General features: G+C 58.8%; 1 protein-coding gene and 1 long non-coding RNA gene across 2 annotated transcripts in view; one reads left to right on the top strand and one right to left on the bottom strand.

Moving 5' to 3' along the window:
• The window catches only part of Cacna1i (calcium voltage-gated channel subunit alpha1 I), a 77,953-nt gene that overhangs the window by 27,184 nt on the left and 34,927 nt on the right, over positions 1 to 15,842 (bottom strand). The window contains 4 exon segments of the mRNA XM_063243917.1: positions 1,740 to 2,034; positions 4,573 to 4,665; positions 5,597 to 5,912; positions 10,231 to 10,390. Coding sequence (XP_063099987.1) covers positions 1,740 to 2,034; positions 4,573 to 4,665; positions 5,597 to 5,912; positions 10,231 to 10,390 — 864 coding nt within the window.
• LOC134474876 (uncharacterized) lies at positions 12,641 to 14,801 on the top strand. Its single transcript, XR_010045770.1, has 2 exons — positions 12,641 to 12,903; positions 14,443 to 14,801. It is a non-coding gene; the product is annotated as an uncharacterized LOC134474876 (long non-coding RNA).

Consider the following 15,842-nt stretch of genomic DNA (forward strand, 5'->3'; position numbering starts at 1 on the left):
AGAAGCCAATGTCAATGGTCACACAGGCCCAGCCCACTCTAGGACACAGGGTCAGCCTGGGGGAGCTGCAGGCCAAGCCGCCTGGTGTTTCCTGGGAGGCGGCTTCCCTCTCTGGGCTCTTCCACCCTGTGCAGCAGCAGGGCCGGGAGCACCACTTGCCAGGCTACGGGAGGGTCCTCTGCACCTGGCAGGCTCACCCCCCTCCCTGCCCAGGAGCCACCTGGGAGGCCTGGGCTGGCCACGGACTCCAGCTCTGGGGCCCGGGAGTCATTTCAGAGGGTCAAAGAGGCCTCCATACCTAGTTTGGATTCTTTCTGCTTTTTCTGTATTTTCCTAGCATAAACCTGCTTTGCTTCCACAAGCAAAAAAAAAAAAAAAAGGTAACACGAAAGGGGAAGAAAAGCCCCCATCCGCACACTTGCTGTCTAACCAGTCCCAGACACGGCTCCGCAGCCAGCATCAGGCAGGGGCCCTCCCACTGCAGCCCCTGGAGGACAGGTCAAAGCCATTCCCAGGCCAAGGGAGGATATGGAGGCGGGGGCGGGGCCGCAGACCTCCCTCTGAAGCTCCTGGGCCTCCCCCCCCCCCCCCCGAGCTCCAGCCAGAGCAGGTGGACAGCAGCAGGAAGCCCGCACCTCCCAGGAAGGCAGCACCAGCCTTGCCCAGCCTCCGGCTCACCCATTCATATGCCCTGGCAGCCCATAGGCCACCTGGGGCCTCCTCCAAAGGCTGGCATGGAGGATGCTTCCCCCAGGAGGGGAGAGCTGGGAGAGCAGGCTTTCTGGGGCCTAGGACATTAAGCCCACGGCTCATGGCCACCCACTGGTGGATCCTGAGTCCCATTCCACAGAAGGCATAGAGGCCTGCAGAGGGGCCACCGTGCTCAAGGTCACACAGGGAAGCGCACACGGGACAATGTCTGTGCCTACCAACTCCTCATCACCAACAGGGAGGAAATGTGCTGGGGCAGGCCCCCTCCTAGGGCAGCTAGGGACAGCCGTTCCACATGACTGAGGTTTGTCATCTATACATGGGACCACTTGAAGTAGCTTCCTTGTCTCCTTGAACTCCAGTTTTCCCATTTGAAAATGGGATGAGGGTTAGGGGCGAGCTTCATGGTAGAGCCTTTGCCTACTCGATGCATGGCCTTGGGTTCTACCCCCAGTACTGCACATACACACACACACACGCATGAGCACACACACACACACACACACACACACACACACACACACACGCAGTGGAAGCTGGAGCTGACGGTGCATAGTCTGCCCTTCCAGGATGATTTCCTGGAACAAAAGAACTAAGGAAAAGGCCACAGCCCTTTCTGCTAAGATCACGGTATTCTAGCACAAGAAATGGCCTTCAGGCAGGACACAGCACCAGTGTAAGTGTCCCCAGCCTGCCACACCTCTGCAGGGCAGGCCACCATCCCAGTGCCAGGTGCTCATGTCATCACTCAAGCGTGCTGATAAGCAGGGACAGTGGCAGGAACCAGGCTCGGGTGACACAGGCTGTGTGGCTGATGCAGCTCACTTTTACAAGCCCGAGGACAGATCATACATCACTTCTCACCAGGATGGCACCTGGGGCAGAGCTGGTGTCTGCGCACAGGGGGACGGGGAGGCAGGGGTGTGGGGCACCTGAGGCAGAAATGAAGACCTGGGATTCTGAGCACGATAGATGCCTCTCCCGTGCTGGGCAGGTGTGCCCATGTGAGTCCCCAGCGGGCCACTTACTGCAGTGCCTGGGCTCCGTGGCAGGGGCCGGTGTCCCCGGGCCCAGGCCCTGGCGCCTGCTCTGCAGGACCTGGTAGAGGCCCAGGGCGCGGCGCTTGGCCTTCCGCAGGATGTGGCAGACGTACTGAAAGATCTCCTCGTAGCAGTCCCCGGGCTCGGCATAGCTGGCCACCGTGCTGGAGGACAGGTAGCGCTGCCGCTGCTCCAGCATCAGCCGGTGCTCCCGCTGTTTGGTCTCCGAGAACTGGGTCGCTATGACAACGAGGCACAGGTTGATCATGAAGAAGGAGCCCACCTGTGACCAACGGGAGGAAAGGACAGGGACGGGGTGGAGGGGACAGTGGGGTAGGAAAGGGGCCAGCAAGGAGTCATGGGGAGGGGGAGACAGAGAGATGGAGAGAGAGAGTCAGGGAGACCGAGAGCCAGAGACGGAGACGGGGTGACAGAGAAGGGAAGACAGGGTCAGAAACGGCGAGGAGGAGGGAAGCGGGCGGAGTGGGAGACAGGACAGGCCACCAACAGAGCGCAAGGGTAAGGACGAAGCGGGCATGAAAGAGAGCGGGACAAGTTCAGGGTGGACAGAATTGGGAGGCACAGAGTTGAGGGGGTGGGGACAGCGACAGAGAGCAGGGGGTGGAGGGGCCCAGAGACACGGAGAGGCACAGACACAGATGGGGACAGGAAAGATCACTGAGGCCTTGTTGCCGGAGAAGGTGCAGCCCAGGTGGCTCCCCAGGCCCACAGAGGGCGCCACCAAGCCAGGCTCCCTGGGCACCAAGGGATGGCCTTGCCACCACCCCACCTGAGACCTCGACTCTGAGCCCCTCTCGGGCCCCCCAGCCTGACCTCGGGCCTATGGTTAGGTCTTGGCTTGCTCTGGGCAGTAAGGACAGGCAGGCTGCTAGTGCTAAGCACCCTGTCTTCACGTCTCTGCCCTTCTCCCTGCTGCCAGGGCACCCTAGGCAGGCAGAAGGGCCCTGCCCACCCCTGCCCAGCACCTGCTGAGCCTCTGAACGAGCTCAGCCTCCTGGTCGGTGGGGACTGCTCCTCCGGCACCACCAGGAAGGCTCACAGGTGGCAGCCCCGGTCACTGATTTGTCCTTGCCTCCTCTTGCCATCAGCATGATTCAGGGAAGGGATGGAAGATGCTTCCTGGTGCAGAGGGTTCTGGGCAAATACCCTGCCTCTCCACTGAGAAAATGCCCAGCAATTCCTGAAGCACTGCCCTGCACCTGTTGGAAGCATGCAGACCCCGGGCTGGGACCCTGACCTCCGGGAGCTTATGTGTGTCAGCTCCTGCCCAGCCCTGCTGTGGCAGTGGCTCCCTGGGCAACCCCCGGAGCCTCTCCTTCCCCATCTGTCAAATGGGAGACTGAGGCAAGACGAGCCTAGGACTTCCTATCAGGAGGAGTACTGGGACTGCATTTGGGGGGCTGAGGACCCCTTGCTGGAACGTGGTTCAGGCCAGGCATCTTGCCTCTCTGGGGCTCTAGGTCTGGACAGGTGACCCTGCTCAGCCAGGCCCCTGGGGGATCATGGCAGTACATATGTGAAGATCTGCTCCCTGCACCGCTCCCAGCACCAACAAAACACCCACATCGCCAGCCATCCGCCAGCACCCCCTGTCCTGCAGCAGGGCGAGCTGGGACCCCACCGAGCAGCCATCACAGCGAAAGCATCATGTTCTGAGCACTTACTGTGGGATATTCAGGATTCTGGCTCGGTCTCACCTAATCCTTCTTGAGCCCAGGAGCCAGGGGCTGCCGCTGTCCCTACTCCACAGAAGCCCCAGGACACCAAGGAGCCTCCCAAGGTCACACAGTGTTAATGACTCCAGGCCCAGAACTAACAGGAGGAGCAGGCAGAGCCTTCCACAGTCACCCCGGAATCCCAGACTCATCCTCCCTCTGCACCCCTCCTCCAGTGGGTGAGCGGCTCCCTGGGCCCCCTCTGCTGCTTCTCTCTGGGCACCTGACGCTCTGTAGGATCACTGTCCACTACCAGCCACTATGTCCTCCTGCAGGGCAGAGCCCAGGCCTGCCCCCTGCCTGTGTCAGCCCTCAGCTCCTGTGAACAGGGGAAGGGCAGCAAAGCACAACAAAATCCAGGACGCCCTCATCTTATCTATGCGTCTCCACGGTCCAAGGACCACGCTGGGACTAAGCCAACAGCAGCGTCATCTCAGGTCACCTGCCAGCTTGTCCTGACCTCCAGTCAAGGTCCCTCCAACTCAGGATGGGGCACTGCCCCCAGGGAACCAAGCTCGAGCCCGACAGCCACCACAGGCATCCAGGACCCCGCCTTGCGCAGCAGGGAGTGAGGAGCAGTGGTCCCCAGAGTGAATCACCTTGACATTTGGGGGACAGTGCCATGGCTGAAGCTGCAGCCAGGCATGAAAAAGAGAATGAGGGACAAGAGGGCTGGCCCAGAGGGGAGGATGGAACCCCGCCTCCATCTCCTGCTCACCCCAGCAGGCAGAGCCACCTTGGGGAATTTCAAGAGGCTCCACCTGGTCACCACCAAGGGGCCACCTTCTCTTCCAGTCCCCAGGAAAAGAGGGACCCTTGAGGAGTCGGACCCCCACCTGGCTAAGGCAGGGGGAAGAATGTTATCCCAGAGACTCAAGGAAGGGAAAGGCAGGGGAGGGGATTTAGCTGCCCAGAGATGAGAGATGAAGGCTGCAGGAGTGATGGACGCTCTGGGCAGCCGCGCCCGACAAGCCCCTTCAATCAAGGCTGCCTCCTGCCAGCTCTCCCGGCTCTCAGGGCCCCTGGGGACCCCTCAGGAGCCTCCCCTCCTGCCGTTCCCCGGTCCCCAGCTCCTGGACACTTACTATGATAAGCAGGATAAAATAGATGAAGTTGTAGAACGAGTGTGCATCCATCACGTAGTACATGATCTCCACCCAGCCTTCCAGCGTGATCACCTGCAGCCAGCGGGGGGGACACAGACAGCCTGAGGCAGGACAGGCAGCCGGCCATGCCCACACCGCACTCCGAGGCCCTACTGTGCACAGGGACGAGACAGACACTGGCCCTATGAAGTCCCACTGGCCCCCAGCTGCTGGTGAGGAAACAGGTTCAGGGGTGAGGACACTTGCTCAGGGTCACACAGCAGGCAGGAGTGAGGCCGGGACTGGACCTCTGGGCCTCCTCACTCAGAGGCCACCCTGTTTCCTGGCTTCATATCTGGGCAAGATGGGGTGCAGATGCAGGGCAGGGGGCTCCGGCTCATGCTCATTTCTTCTCAGTCTTTGGGGACCACAAAGCCCTCCTGGCAGGGCCGGGTACAGCTTGGAGCCTGGGTGTGTAGACCAGAAGAGGCAGGAGGGTGACTGTCTCCCCCACCCCACCCAAACCCCTTTCCAGAGAAGGAGACAGAGCCAGAGGTCAAGCAATATATCCAAGTCCTTTGGTACTTTGAGAGCCCAAGTTTTCAGAGTACCCAGCCTCCTCTGCGGGCAAGGTGAACCGTCTTTCCCGCTGACCAGACCAGCTGGGCTCCTCATCGCCTTCCTCCCCATGCCCCTTTGCAGGGCCCCACCTTGCCGTGGCTGCTCCAACACAACTTCCCTGCTGGCACCTCTGCCTCCAGGTATCCTGGGGCTCTGCAGGGAGCCCTGGCTTTGGGGTCTGTGCATGCAGGACAAACCCTGATTTTGCCACTTGCTAGCCATGCAGTCCTTAGCCAACTGCAGGGCTTCCCCTGTCTGAATCTCAGATGCTCTGCCTGTAAAATGGGCCCATAGCACCACCAGGCCAGCAATCCAGGCTGACTCAGTGAGATAGGGTGGCAGATGCCCAGCAGCCTGGAAGAGCTGCCCACAGCCCTACCCACCCGGCCACGAGGACCCTCACCTGGAAGATGACGATCCAGGCGTACCCGATGTTGTCAAAGTTGATGGCGCCCTTGTGAGGGTTGGCGCTGCCTGTGCGGCACACATTGTAGTAGCGGTTCCAGTTGACACAGAGCCCACTGGTGTTGAGGTCCTGGCGCCCCGCCCCGAAGTCATAGACATCATCCTTAGACAGGCAGCACTCTCGGCCCTGCTCCTTGAGTGGGGGGATCTCATGGCAGCCCATGATGCCATTGTCCCCGGACAGGGAGCAGATGAAGGGCATCTCGTCATCCTCCTCTGGCTGGTAATAGGGTGGCAGGGCCACATCCCCTTGTCTGTCCACGGGTGAAAGAGGGGAAGGGAGGGATCATGGCCAGGAAGGCCAGGAAAGGAGAGGCCTTGTCAGGATTGGCCCACCAGCCCCAACCCCTGCCTCCAGGCCTGGGCATACCCCCTCTGTACCCCCTCTCCCATTTCCATTAAGGTCACGAAAAGCCCCACAAGGCACTGTGACCCCATTCCAGGGTGCTGTCTTCTGGGAGCCTTCTCTGGGGGACGCTCGCCAGGATCCAATAGAGCTGATTCTGAGCTCCCTGGGGCCACACTCTGCCTCTCTCCCCTTCTGTGCTAGTGTCCTGAGGCAAACATAGCCACCTCCCCAGCACCGCCCCACACAGCGCAGGGCTCAGTAAGGAAGTGCTGGACTGTGCTGACCCAGAGCACGAGGGTGAGAGCCTGTCTGCCCCACTACTTCCTGTGTAGGTGACACAGGGCTGGGTACTTTCCCTTGCTGGACTTGAGCTTCCTCATCTATAAAATGGAGGTGAGAATCCTAGGGCTTCTCCATAATCCCAATCAAAATCCCAACCAGTTTTTGTCTATGGAACCTGCCAGATGGCCCAAGGAGTTATCTGTATGCGAGACAGATCAAGCAGGTTTCTCGAGGCAGAAAGATGAATGGAAACCAACCCTACACCAGGGCAAAATATCCTACAACTAGAATTACGAGAACAGCGGTGTCACTGTAACAGAAGCTGAAAGATCAGTGGGACACCGCAGAGCTCAGAGCCAAACCTATGCATAAAGGCAAAGGTAACAGTGAGATCATCTACACCACGGGAATGGCCAGCTTCCCAGGACCGACTGAGCAGAGCGTGGGGAAGCAGGAGGAGGAACAGGCTCACGAGCACCTCTGGGAGAGCGCACCCTGAACAAGCTTTGTGGAGGACAACATGGTAACACCCACCACCCATCAGCACAACCCGTACACTCGGGGCCACCACTCCTAACAAAGGGGCCTTGGCAATCCCATGGGAAAGGGAGGGACTTTTCAACCAGTAGTCCTGGGACAAGTAAATAGTCACTAAACAAATAAATCCTGGACACATCCCCACCCTAGCCAACTACCATCCATACCCAAAATTATCTAACACAGAAAGGACCCAAACTCCAAAGACAAAACAAGAAAGTGTCTCAAAGAAAGCACTGGCGAATACTTCCAGGACCTTGGGTCAGGAGAAGATTTCTGAAACTGGACACAAAATATGATGCTATGGGGCCAGAGATTTAGCTCAGTGGCACAGCACCCACCTGGCAAGTGTGAGGTCCTGAGTTCAATTTCTACAAAAAAAACCCCACAATGCTAAAAAATGAATGATCAACCAGCTTCATTCTTGTTTTGGGCTTTTTTGGGGGTTTGTCTGTTTGTGGTACTGGGACTGAACCCAGGGTCTTCCCACTGAACCCCGTCTCCGGCCCTTGCTATTGAGACAGGGTTTCCCTAAGTTGCCCAGGTTTGCGATCTTCCAGATTCAGCCTCCAGAGTCCTGAGAGTCCAGGCGTGCACCACCACACCTGGCTTGCACTTCATCTTAAACTAGAAGTTTCTGTGCCCCAAAAGACACCACGCAGGGTATGAGAAGTACTTCCTTTGTTCTCATTTCTCTGAGCAAATTCAGAGGAAATACGATGCTTGTTATTTATCCAACTATTGCTTTAGATCATTTCTGGGCCTCGGGTTTCTGACTCATAAATACTCTCACTTCTATGTTGGGGAGCTAAGGTGTCTTTCCTTTTGATCAAACACCAGGAGCAGCTAAGGCTCTCCCCGCTTTCCACAAGGGACACACCAAGCCCCTCGGCATGCCAGGGGTCCCCACACTCATCCTCAGCAACGACTGCCACTTTCGCATTCGGATTTGGATCATTCTGCTGGGGCATCTCGATGTCCTACTATGGTTTCAATTCTATGTCCCTGAACACCAGCGATGACAAACCCCTTTTCACATGGTTATCAGCCTGCTAAGGTCCTGGGGGCCATTCCTAATTAGCCTCTTTCTGGTCCTTCCAGGAGTTCTGTCTTTATTCTGGTTCTCAGGCCTCTGGTGGTTACAGGAATTGCAAATATTTTATTCCAACTTGAGTTTTCCTCTTTAGACTTAATCACACCTGAAAATCCACAAACAGCGTTCTCAGCGTCACACGGTGCTGCACACGGTCCCCCAGGGGACATATCTGGGCAGCAGGGTCCCTCTGTTCTCGGGTGCAAGCTGGGGACAGCTGCATGGAGCTGGGACATGGGTCGGCATGGCTCTGCCCCGCCTGTCAGGCCACCCTTCCTGGCATCTCTGCTATACCAGGGACCTTCTCACCTGCTCTCCCTCAGGGAAAGTAGGCACCGGGGACCCGCCCAGAGGGTCAGAGATAATGGGGAGCCCAGCCAGGCCCCTAGCCACCTCCCAGCCTCATTCCTCCTACAGCAGCTCTGCCAGCCGGTCCTGTCCCTCCTCAGGCCACCTGCAGCCTCCTCTGCCCTTGACCTCCACCCAGGCCTGCTGGGTTGGGGAGCAAAGCCTCTGATGCCCCTGCCGGCCTGGGTCCAAACCCCAGCTCTGCACCCTGCGTGCCCTGGGCAAGCAGCTTCACTTCTCTGAGTCAAATGGAAAATGATGCTGATAACATTCTCCCCTCCCAGGGTGTTGGAAGATCACTGAGTCTCCCCCCGCCTCCGCAGAGACTAGCACCCAGCACAAGCTGAGCGCCCCGTAAACACCAGCTGTCTCAGCTGTCATCGCTCAGGATCATCTTCGGGGCACACACTGCCATTCCGTGAGTTTACGAAGCACCACCCTGCACCGGCTCCGAGCCAGCCCCGGGATGCCCAGGACGGCTTCATACACCCTGTGACCCCAGATGCTGTCTCAGCTTCCGGAGTCCGTGAAAGACAGAGGTGCCCTGAGCTATACCCACCCTCACCACCCACACTTGCTCCATGCTTCCTGGGGCCACGTGCTATTCTAAAACCCTCACTGGGGTCATCCCACAACAACCCTGAGAGGGAAACTGAGGCACGAGGTCTTTTGGCCACTTGCTCCCAAGGTCACGCAGCTGGCAGAGGCAGAATTGCACCCTGAAGGCCAGGCCCCCTGCTCCTGTTCCATGCCACCCTGCAGCTGTAGAGCCAGCCTCACTCACCTGCTGGGCTCAGCTCCAGGTCCCGTCCTGTGGGACAGCAAGTGCCTTCTGTCCTACCCCCATCACTGTGCTGCCCTCACACCTCCTCTCAGCTCTCAATCCCTCTGCACCCAGGCCCGGGTCCCCTGCAGGCTGAGCAAGGAAGCTCTTATCCCCGAGGTCCCACACTGGGCCTGGTACCCTAGACTAGGGAGGACCGAACTCCTGGTAGGAGCCCTGCTGTGTGGCCCAGGGGAGTCCCTTCCCTTGCTTGGCCTCAGCCTCATCTCCATAGTGACCACGTTGGATGGAAGTCCCTGAGGCCCCAGCTCTGACCTGCAAGCATGCAGACCCCAGAAGGGACCTGCTCTGCCTAGCCCTCAGACCACTACTGTCAGGTCCCTTGGGAAAGCATGCAAAGGACAGTGGGGACTTCCGGGACCCCACCAAAGAGGCTTCCTGGGACCCTGAGCTGCAATGCTCTGAGTCCAGAGCTCTGAGCCCCAGAACACATCCTGCTGCCCCACTGTGAGTCCTGATCAGCAGCTGCTCTGCTCTGGGTGCTGGCGACCACTGAGTTGCTGTGTAAACCTCACCACCACCACCCCAACCTCGTCCCCAGTTCTTTGCTATAAAGTTGATACCTGGTCCATGTTTGTGGGTGCAGTGGTGAGGACAGAGGAAAAGGCTCCAGGAGTGACCCTCGGTAATCAGATCAGCTACAGAATGATGTAGGACAGATCCACACAGGACACAGAGGCTGGGTGCACTTGGACCCCCACACTCAGCACTAACAACTGTTCACAGCTGTCCACACAGACAGACCAGGAGAAGCAGCACTGCCTCATCCTGCCCCTCTGCCCCATCTGGCTCTGGACTGGCTTCTTTTGAGCAAAAATTCCCACCTAACCTGCAGGGAGCCTCACCACCGGGCACCCCCTCTGTAGTCCACCCAAGCATCATGGTGACCCCTGCAGCAAAGGACAGGTGGTCCAGGCCCTACCCAACCCTCACTTCCCAATTAGACCCAGAAGAAGGAGACACAGCCCACCCCATGCTAAGTCCCCACATCTCCTAGGGATGTCTCCAGCAGGGGCAGCTTCCAGTATGACACTCCCTTCGGTCTGCTGCTCCTGCCTGGTCGGTCCTGATTTCCCCATCCCCAAGGGGCACGAAGCAAGAGCCCCAGGCCACACTCACATGGTGAAGTTCTCCTCCAGGAAGCAGCGGTTACGAAGCAGGCCAGCCCACAGCTGCACACCAATGATGCCAAAGATGAAGAAGACGAAGAAGCAGAGCAGGAGGACATTGCCCAGCATGGGCAGCGTGTCCAGGAGCAGGTTCACCAGGATCCGCATGCCTGCAGGGTGGAGAGGGTGAGGTCAGCAGGAGCAGCGCAAGAGAGAAGTGAGTGACCAAGGAGAGGCCAGGACACACAGGCAGAGGAGCTCCCCAGCTCCAGCCAGCTGTGAGCACCAGATCAGCCCGGCCCTTCCTATTTGCTCCTCTCCCAGAAAGCCAGGGAAATGGCTCTGGGCCCCACCGCACTTACACTGGATCTCAGCGGGTCGAATAGGTATCTATGGGACACTTCTATGGACATATGGTCTCCCTCAGGCCTGTGAGGTTGGCGGCACCATCTCTATGTTACACTAGGACACAATGGGAGGCGCAAAGAACCGAAGCGACACGCCCGTGGACCCAGGCTAAGAAGCAGCGAGGCCTGGATTTAAACCAGGTGGCCTGACACCAGCTCCAGCTCTCCTTCTGTAACTCATCACCCTCTTCCTGGTAAACCCCTGTTTAATCACCACTGCCCCGTGAAAGCTTTTTCTGTGAGTCTTTCAGACCCTTTCTCACTCCATCCCCAGGAGAGTTCATTTCTCACTCCTCTGCTGTAGATAATCTCAGCACCTCTGACTACCTGCACAGTGATGCAGGTTGTATACTGCACAACCTAAGAGGATTCTGCTTCCATCGACATTTGGCCTTCCAGCCTAAGGGTTGCCTGTCCTATCTCCTCTACTGAGCTCCTGGCAGCAGGGTCTGTGTCTGAGTCACCTCAGCGTTCCAAGAACCCAGCAGGTCCTGGCTCAGCCAACATGGCTCAGCCAGTACGGCTGCTCATGAACCACGGGTGTGATAAGTCATGGGAAGAGAGGAAGACGGGGTGGGGGATGACGGGATGGTGACAACAGAACAGTGGTCCTGTCCAGATTTTCACTCATGCCAGGGGTGGGCTGAGGTGGTTATTAATGAGGCTAAGTATTGGGGATTTGCATCACGAACTCTATGTGGAGTGATTTTCAATCAATAATTAATTCCCACCCCCACCTCCCTCCCCACAAAACTAGGTCAGCCTCCTCCCAAGACAGCAATGGGGCTCCCTGGCAGCCTGCTCCATCCCTCTGAGAGTTGCCAAGGGCTTGATGCCTCACCTTTCTCTGCCCCCACACCGGGCACCCGAGGCCCCTACGTGATCCACACAAATGGGTCCAACTGACTGAGGTCAGGGGATCGCAGGCCCTCCTTGCACCCCGCCATTCATGCACCCACGAACACCTTCCTCAAATACCAGATAGCTGCCTGCTGTGTGCCCAGCAGTGCTGAGCACCCAGGGAATCCAGAGATGAACAAGACCAGGTTCGTCCCCGCCTCCCCGAACTGGTAGCCTAGCAGCAGGGAGACCACAGCGCTGAGCAAAAGGACCAAGGCCAAGGCACATCTGGGCAGAGGCTGGCTTTGAGCCCTGCAGGACGAGCTGCTGGCCAGACTCAGGAGCTGGCATGGCCAAGGCACAGGGGTGACCCTGCAGAGTGAGATCGTGGGGGCCTACAGGGGCCCTGTGGAGGGGCCCCAGAGTGTGGGGCTCAAAAGACTGGTCACTGTGGTCTTCTGCAGATTTCCAAGCAGGTGGGGGCCTTGATCAGCTTGGAAGGGGCAGAGGCTGGGGCAGCAGCTGGAGGACAGGCTGGACCGGAAGCGGGAGCTCGGGAGGAGGCGCTTGGCAGCCCCAGAGCTGCTCAGGGCCGCTCCCTCAGCTGCCTGTGTTGCTCAATTAATTACCTTTCCCTTGTTCTCCAGGATATTGAAATTCCGGAGGGCTCTGAAAACCTGCCCAGCTGCCTTCTCCGAATGGACCCACCTCCTCCTCTCCTGGCTCCCGCTCCCCAGCTGGGCCCCAGCTCCCTCCACAGCCCTCCCTGGGGGCCCTGGAGTTCCAGGGCCACAGAGCCAGGCATAATTAGCTAATTAGGGACTTAGAAGGAGCTCCGAGCCAGGAAAAGGGGCCACGGGATTAGGGAGGCAGAGGAGCTGGAGAGACCTCAGCTAAGCTTCCTTTTATGTCCTCGGTCAAGTAATTACCAGACAGGTTGGATGGTTACTCTCTGCCCTCGGTCCCCTGGCACAGGCCCAAGAGGTGGAGGAGGTCGAGTTGGGGAGAGGAGAGGAACCAGCGGCAAAGAACCGCGGTTCAGGAGACAGAGGGAGGCAGACACACAGCAGTTGAAGCACAGAGGAGGGACAGGGAGGGGCGGGTGCAGGGTGGCTGGTGCCCCGACAAGTGCACACAGTGGAGAGAAGGACAGACAGACAGACAGAAGGAGAGAGCAAACCACCTGCGTGTCACCCTCTGCCTCTCTCACCCCGCTCCCCTCCCCCTCCCAAGCCCTCCTCCTCCTCCTCCAGGCAGCCTCCATGCCTCCTTCCTCCCTTCCCACCCAGCCAGATGACCCCTAAGTATGACCAAGAACCTGCTCCCAGCCATGAAGGGGAAAACCACCCAGGACTGATCTGGGTTCCAGGCCAGGCTGGGTGATTGAGAGATAAAACTCAGTCTCTCTGGGCCCCTGGTGGCCTCATCTACAGAAGGTAAGCTGGGTATGGTAGCAGACGCCTATAATGCCAGACTCTGGGAGGCTGAGGCAGGAGGATTTTGAGATCAGATACTCACTGGCAGGGAAATCCTCACCCCCATCCTGTGCCCCACACCACACCCCTCCTGTCCTCTGCTGGCCCATGAGGTGCTGCTACCCCCTTCTGCCCTCAGGTTGGGGACCCAGCCATGGCCTCTGCTCCAAGGGATCCTGGGCAGGGGAGGCCTCAGTGGCCATAGGCAGAGGTGACAGAGGTGACAGGAGGAGGGTGCCCGTCCAGTCAGGCCTTTCCCCTCGAGGTTCAGGGTGCTCTCAGACAGAGCTGTCAGTCCAGATTAGCTCCGCCACTCTGCCAGGCCAGTTCAAGTAGAAACACTGAACACATGCCAGCCTATGCCAGGGGCATAGCCCATGGCAGAGAGGGGGTGCTGAGGGAGCAGGGTGCCAGGCTGTGGCCTGGCCCCCAGGGGCCCTCACTCTCTGCTGGCGGAGGCTGCTCAGCTCTGCTGCTCCTGCTGCTGCCCCTGCCAACCAGAGTGCAGGGGAGCTCAGGCCAGGCCCAGACGCCAGGCTGCTGAGGTCCCAGCTGCCAGCCCGTGTCCCATGCTTGTGGTTCCCGTCCAGGTGTCTGCCTGCAGGAGGGGCTGTGGCTCAGCGTCCTCTCTGACCCCAGCTGTGCTGCCCCAGCCTGGTGGCCCCCATGAAGGAGTCAGTCAGTCAGTCAACACCAGTATCTGGAGCCCACGCCTACCCTAATCTCAGCCCTTGTCCCTGGGCACCACCTGTGCCTGGCCTAGTCCAGCTCCACACACCTCTTCCGCAGCCCCAGCTGCTCGTCCTTCCCCATCCCCAAGTCACCTCTCACCAGATACCTGGCCAGACGTTCTCTATCCACTCACCTCTCACCCCTTTCCCCAGCTCACCTTCCAAGAGACAGCCCAAAGTCCCAGGTGAAGTTAGGGTAAGGCAGCCCCCAGCCATCCTTTGCTGCCACCAACCCCTAAGGAAACACCCACTCCGGGGAGTTTGGCTCCTGGCACAGTTCTTTCCCCCAGATTTCATCCAGGATGGAGCTCCCCACAGTCCTTCTGAGAAGGAACCCCAGTCCCATAGCCCCCTCACGGGTGGCTGGTAGCTGAGTCAGGGCTGAACTTGGGGGTGACAGCCAGAAAGAGTGTGGCCAGGGCCTGGGCCTCACAGTGACTGCCTTGGTTTCTAATGGAAGAAAACACACCTTGAATAGGATCAGGAAAGCCAAGTGCAGTGCCACGTTTATAATCCCAGCATTTTGGGAGGCTGAGGCAAGAGGATCACAAGTTCAAGCCCAGCCTGGGCCACTTAGTTACTTAATATGATTGTCTTTTAAAAAAAACCCGAAGGGCTGGGACTCTAGCTCAGTGTGAAGAAAGCCTTAGGTTCAATCCCTAGTACTGCTGAAGAAAACAAATACAGGAGGGGTCTCCCAACTCAAGAGCTTCCACCCCACCCCACCCAGCCTGCTCCTCAGTGCCATCTCCTTCCCTTTACCCATCAGAGACCCGGACAGAAGCCAGGACACAGACTGCAGGGTGGCCCGGAAGGACTAATCTTACAAGATTCCCTAGAGACCACCCTGAGGGCTGGGGCCCCATCCATCCTGGATGAAGCTGAGAACGAGCATCTAATCCAGTCCCTCCTCCTGCACTGTGCAAGTGGGGACACTGAGGCTCAGGTCACACAGAGGGCTGATGGCAGAGCTGAGACCAGAATTCCCTGGCCCCCAACGAATCTTCCTTGTGGACTGAGTTGGGGCTTTGCAGCCTGTGCTGGGTGGTTGGTTGGTGGTTGGTTGATAGCTGGTTGGTGGCTAGTTCTGTGGTCCTGGGGATTACATTACAGTCATGGAGCACCCTCCTCGACCTCTGTAGAATTCTAAATGGCAAACTCCATCCACCACCCCACCCCACCCCCGCAGATTTGCAGCCAACAGCCCCCATTTAACTTCCCCTGGTACCCGCTCTCTAGCTTGCCATCTAGTGGCAAAAGTGAGAGCTGCAAGTTACAGTCGAACACATCCCAGGGCGGACACAACCCTAAAGATGGCACCAATTAGCGGGGCTTCTGGCAAACTCATGTTTAGAAAGAGAAGAGACCCACAGTAGCCCCTAGGAAGCGCCTCTAGGTGCCCACGCTTCCTCCCAAGCCATTCATTCCCTGGCAACTCTGGGGAGGGCCAAAAGCAAAGCGGAACCTGGACCAGTGGACCTCAGAGATCCCCCTCCGGCTCCCGGTGATTAAAGCAAGAGAGGACAGGACTTTATCCTAAGGTCCCTTCCAGGGAACACCCAGGGGAGCTCTGGAAGTCAGAGCTCCAGCCTCCCCCGGAGGACCCAGGGCTGCTTCGGAGGAATCGGGGCCTCCCAGGGGGGCCATTAGCAGGGAGAAAGCCCTGAGGACAGACGAGGCGCCTCTCCTCCGGCACGAGGCTCCTATAATTGGAGCGTCCAGGGCGGGGATGCTGGGCTGGTGGCAGATCCTGTCCTTCTCCAGAGAACGGGCAGGCGGGCTGGCACCGGGGACAGCGAGTGACCGCTGCAGCCAGGAGCCACTTAATGAGCTCCACGCACAGCGGGAGGGTGGCAGGGGCCACAGAGGGAAGCAGAGGCACCGGTGCAAACACGCTCCCCTGAGTACACCACAGTGACAGGTACACACGACAGACATGTGCGCACGCCCCGCAGCACACTCACACATGCACACGCCTTCTCCCACAGACACACGCAGCTTCTCGCCCCCACACCACGCAGAAGCACGGAAGCCACCCAGCCAGCATGTGACCCGCAACCTGAGCGCCTGCCCTGCACCCCGCCCCTTCCCACATGCACGAACCCCTCCCGCTGCCGTTGCCCCCCTCGCCCAAGAGCTGCTCTAGGCCCACAGCGCAGGATCCCCAGT

This window comes from Cavia porcellus, unplaced genomic scaffold, assembly GCF_034190915.1.
Source record: "Cavia porcellus strain 051 isolate PalLab524CR breed Dunkin Hartley unplaced genomic scaffold, mCavPor4.1 scaffold_40, whole genome shotgun sequence".
Lineage (NCBI taxonomy): Eukaryota > Metazoa > Chordata > Mammalia > Rodentia > Caviidae > Cavia > Cavia porcellus.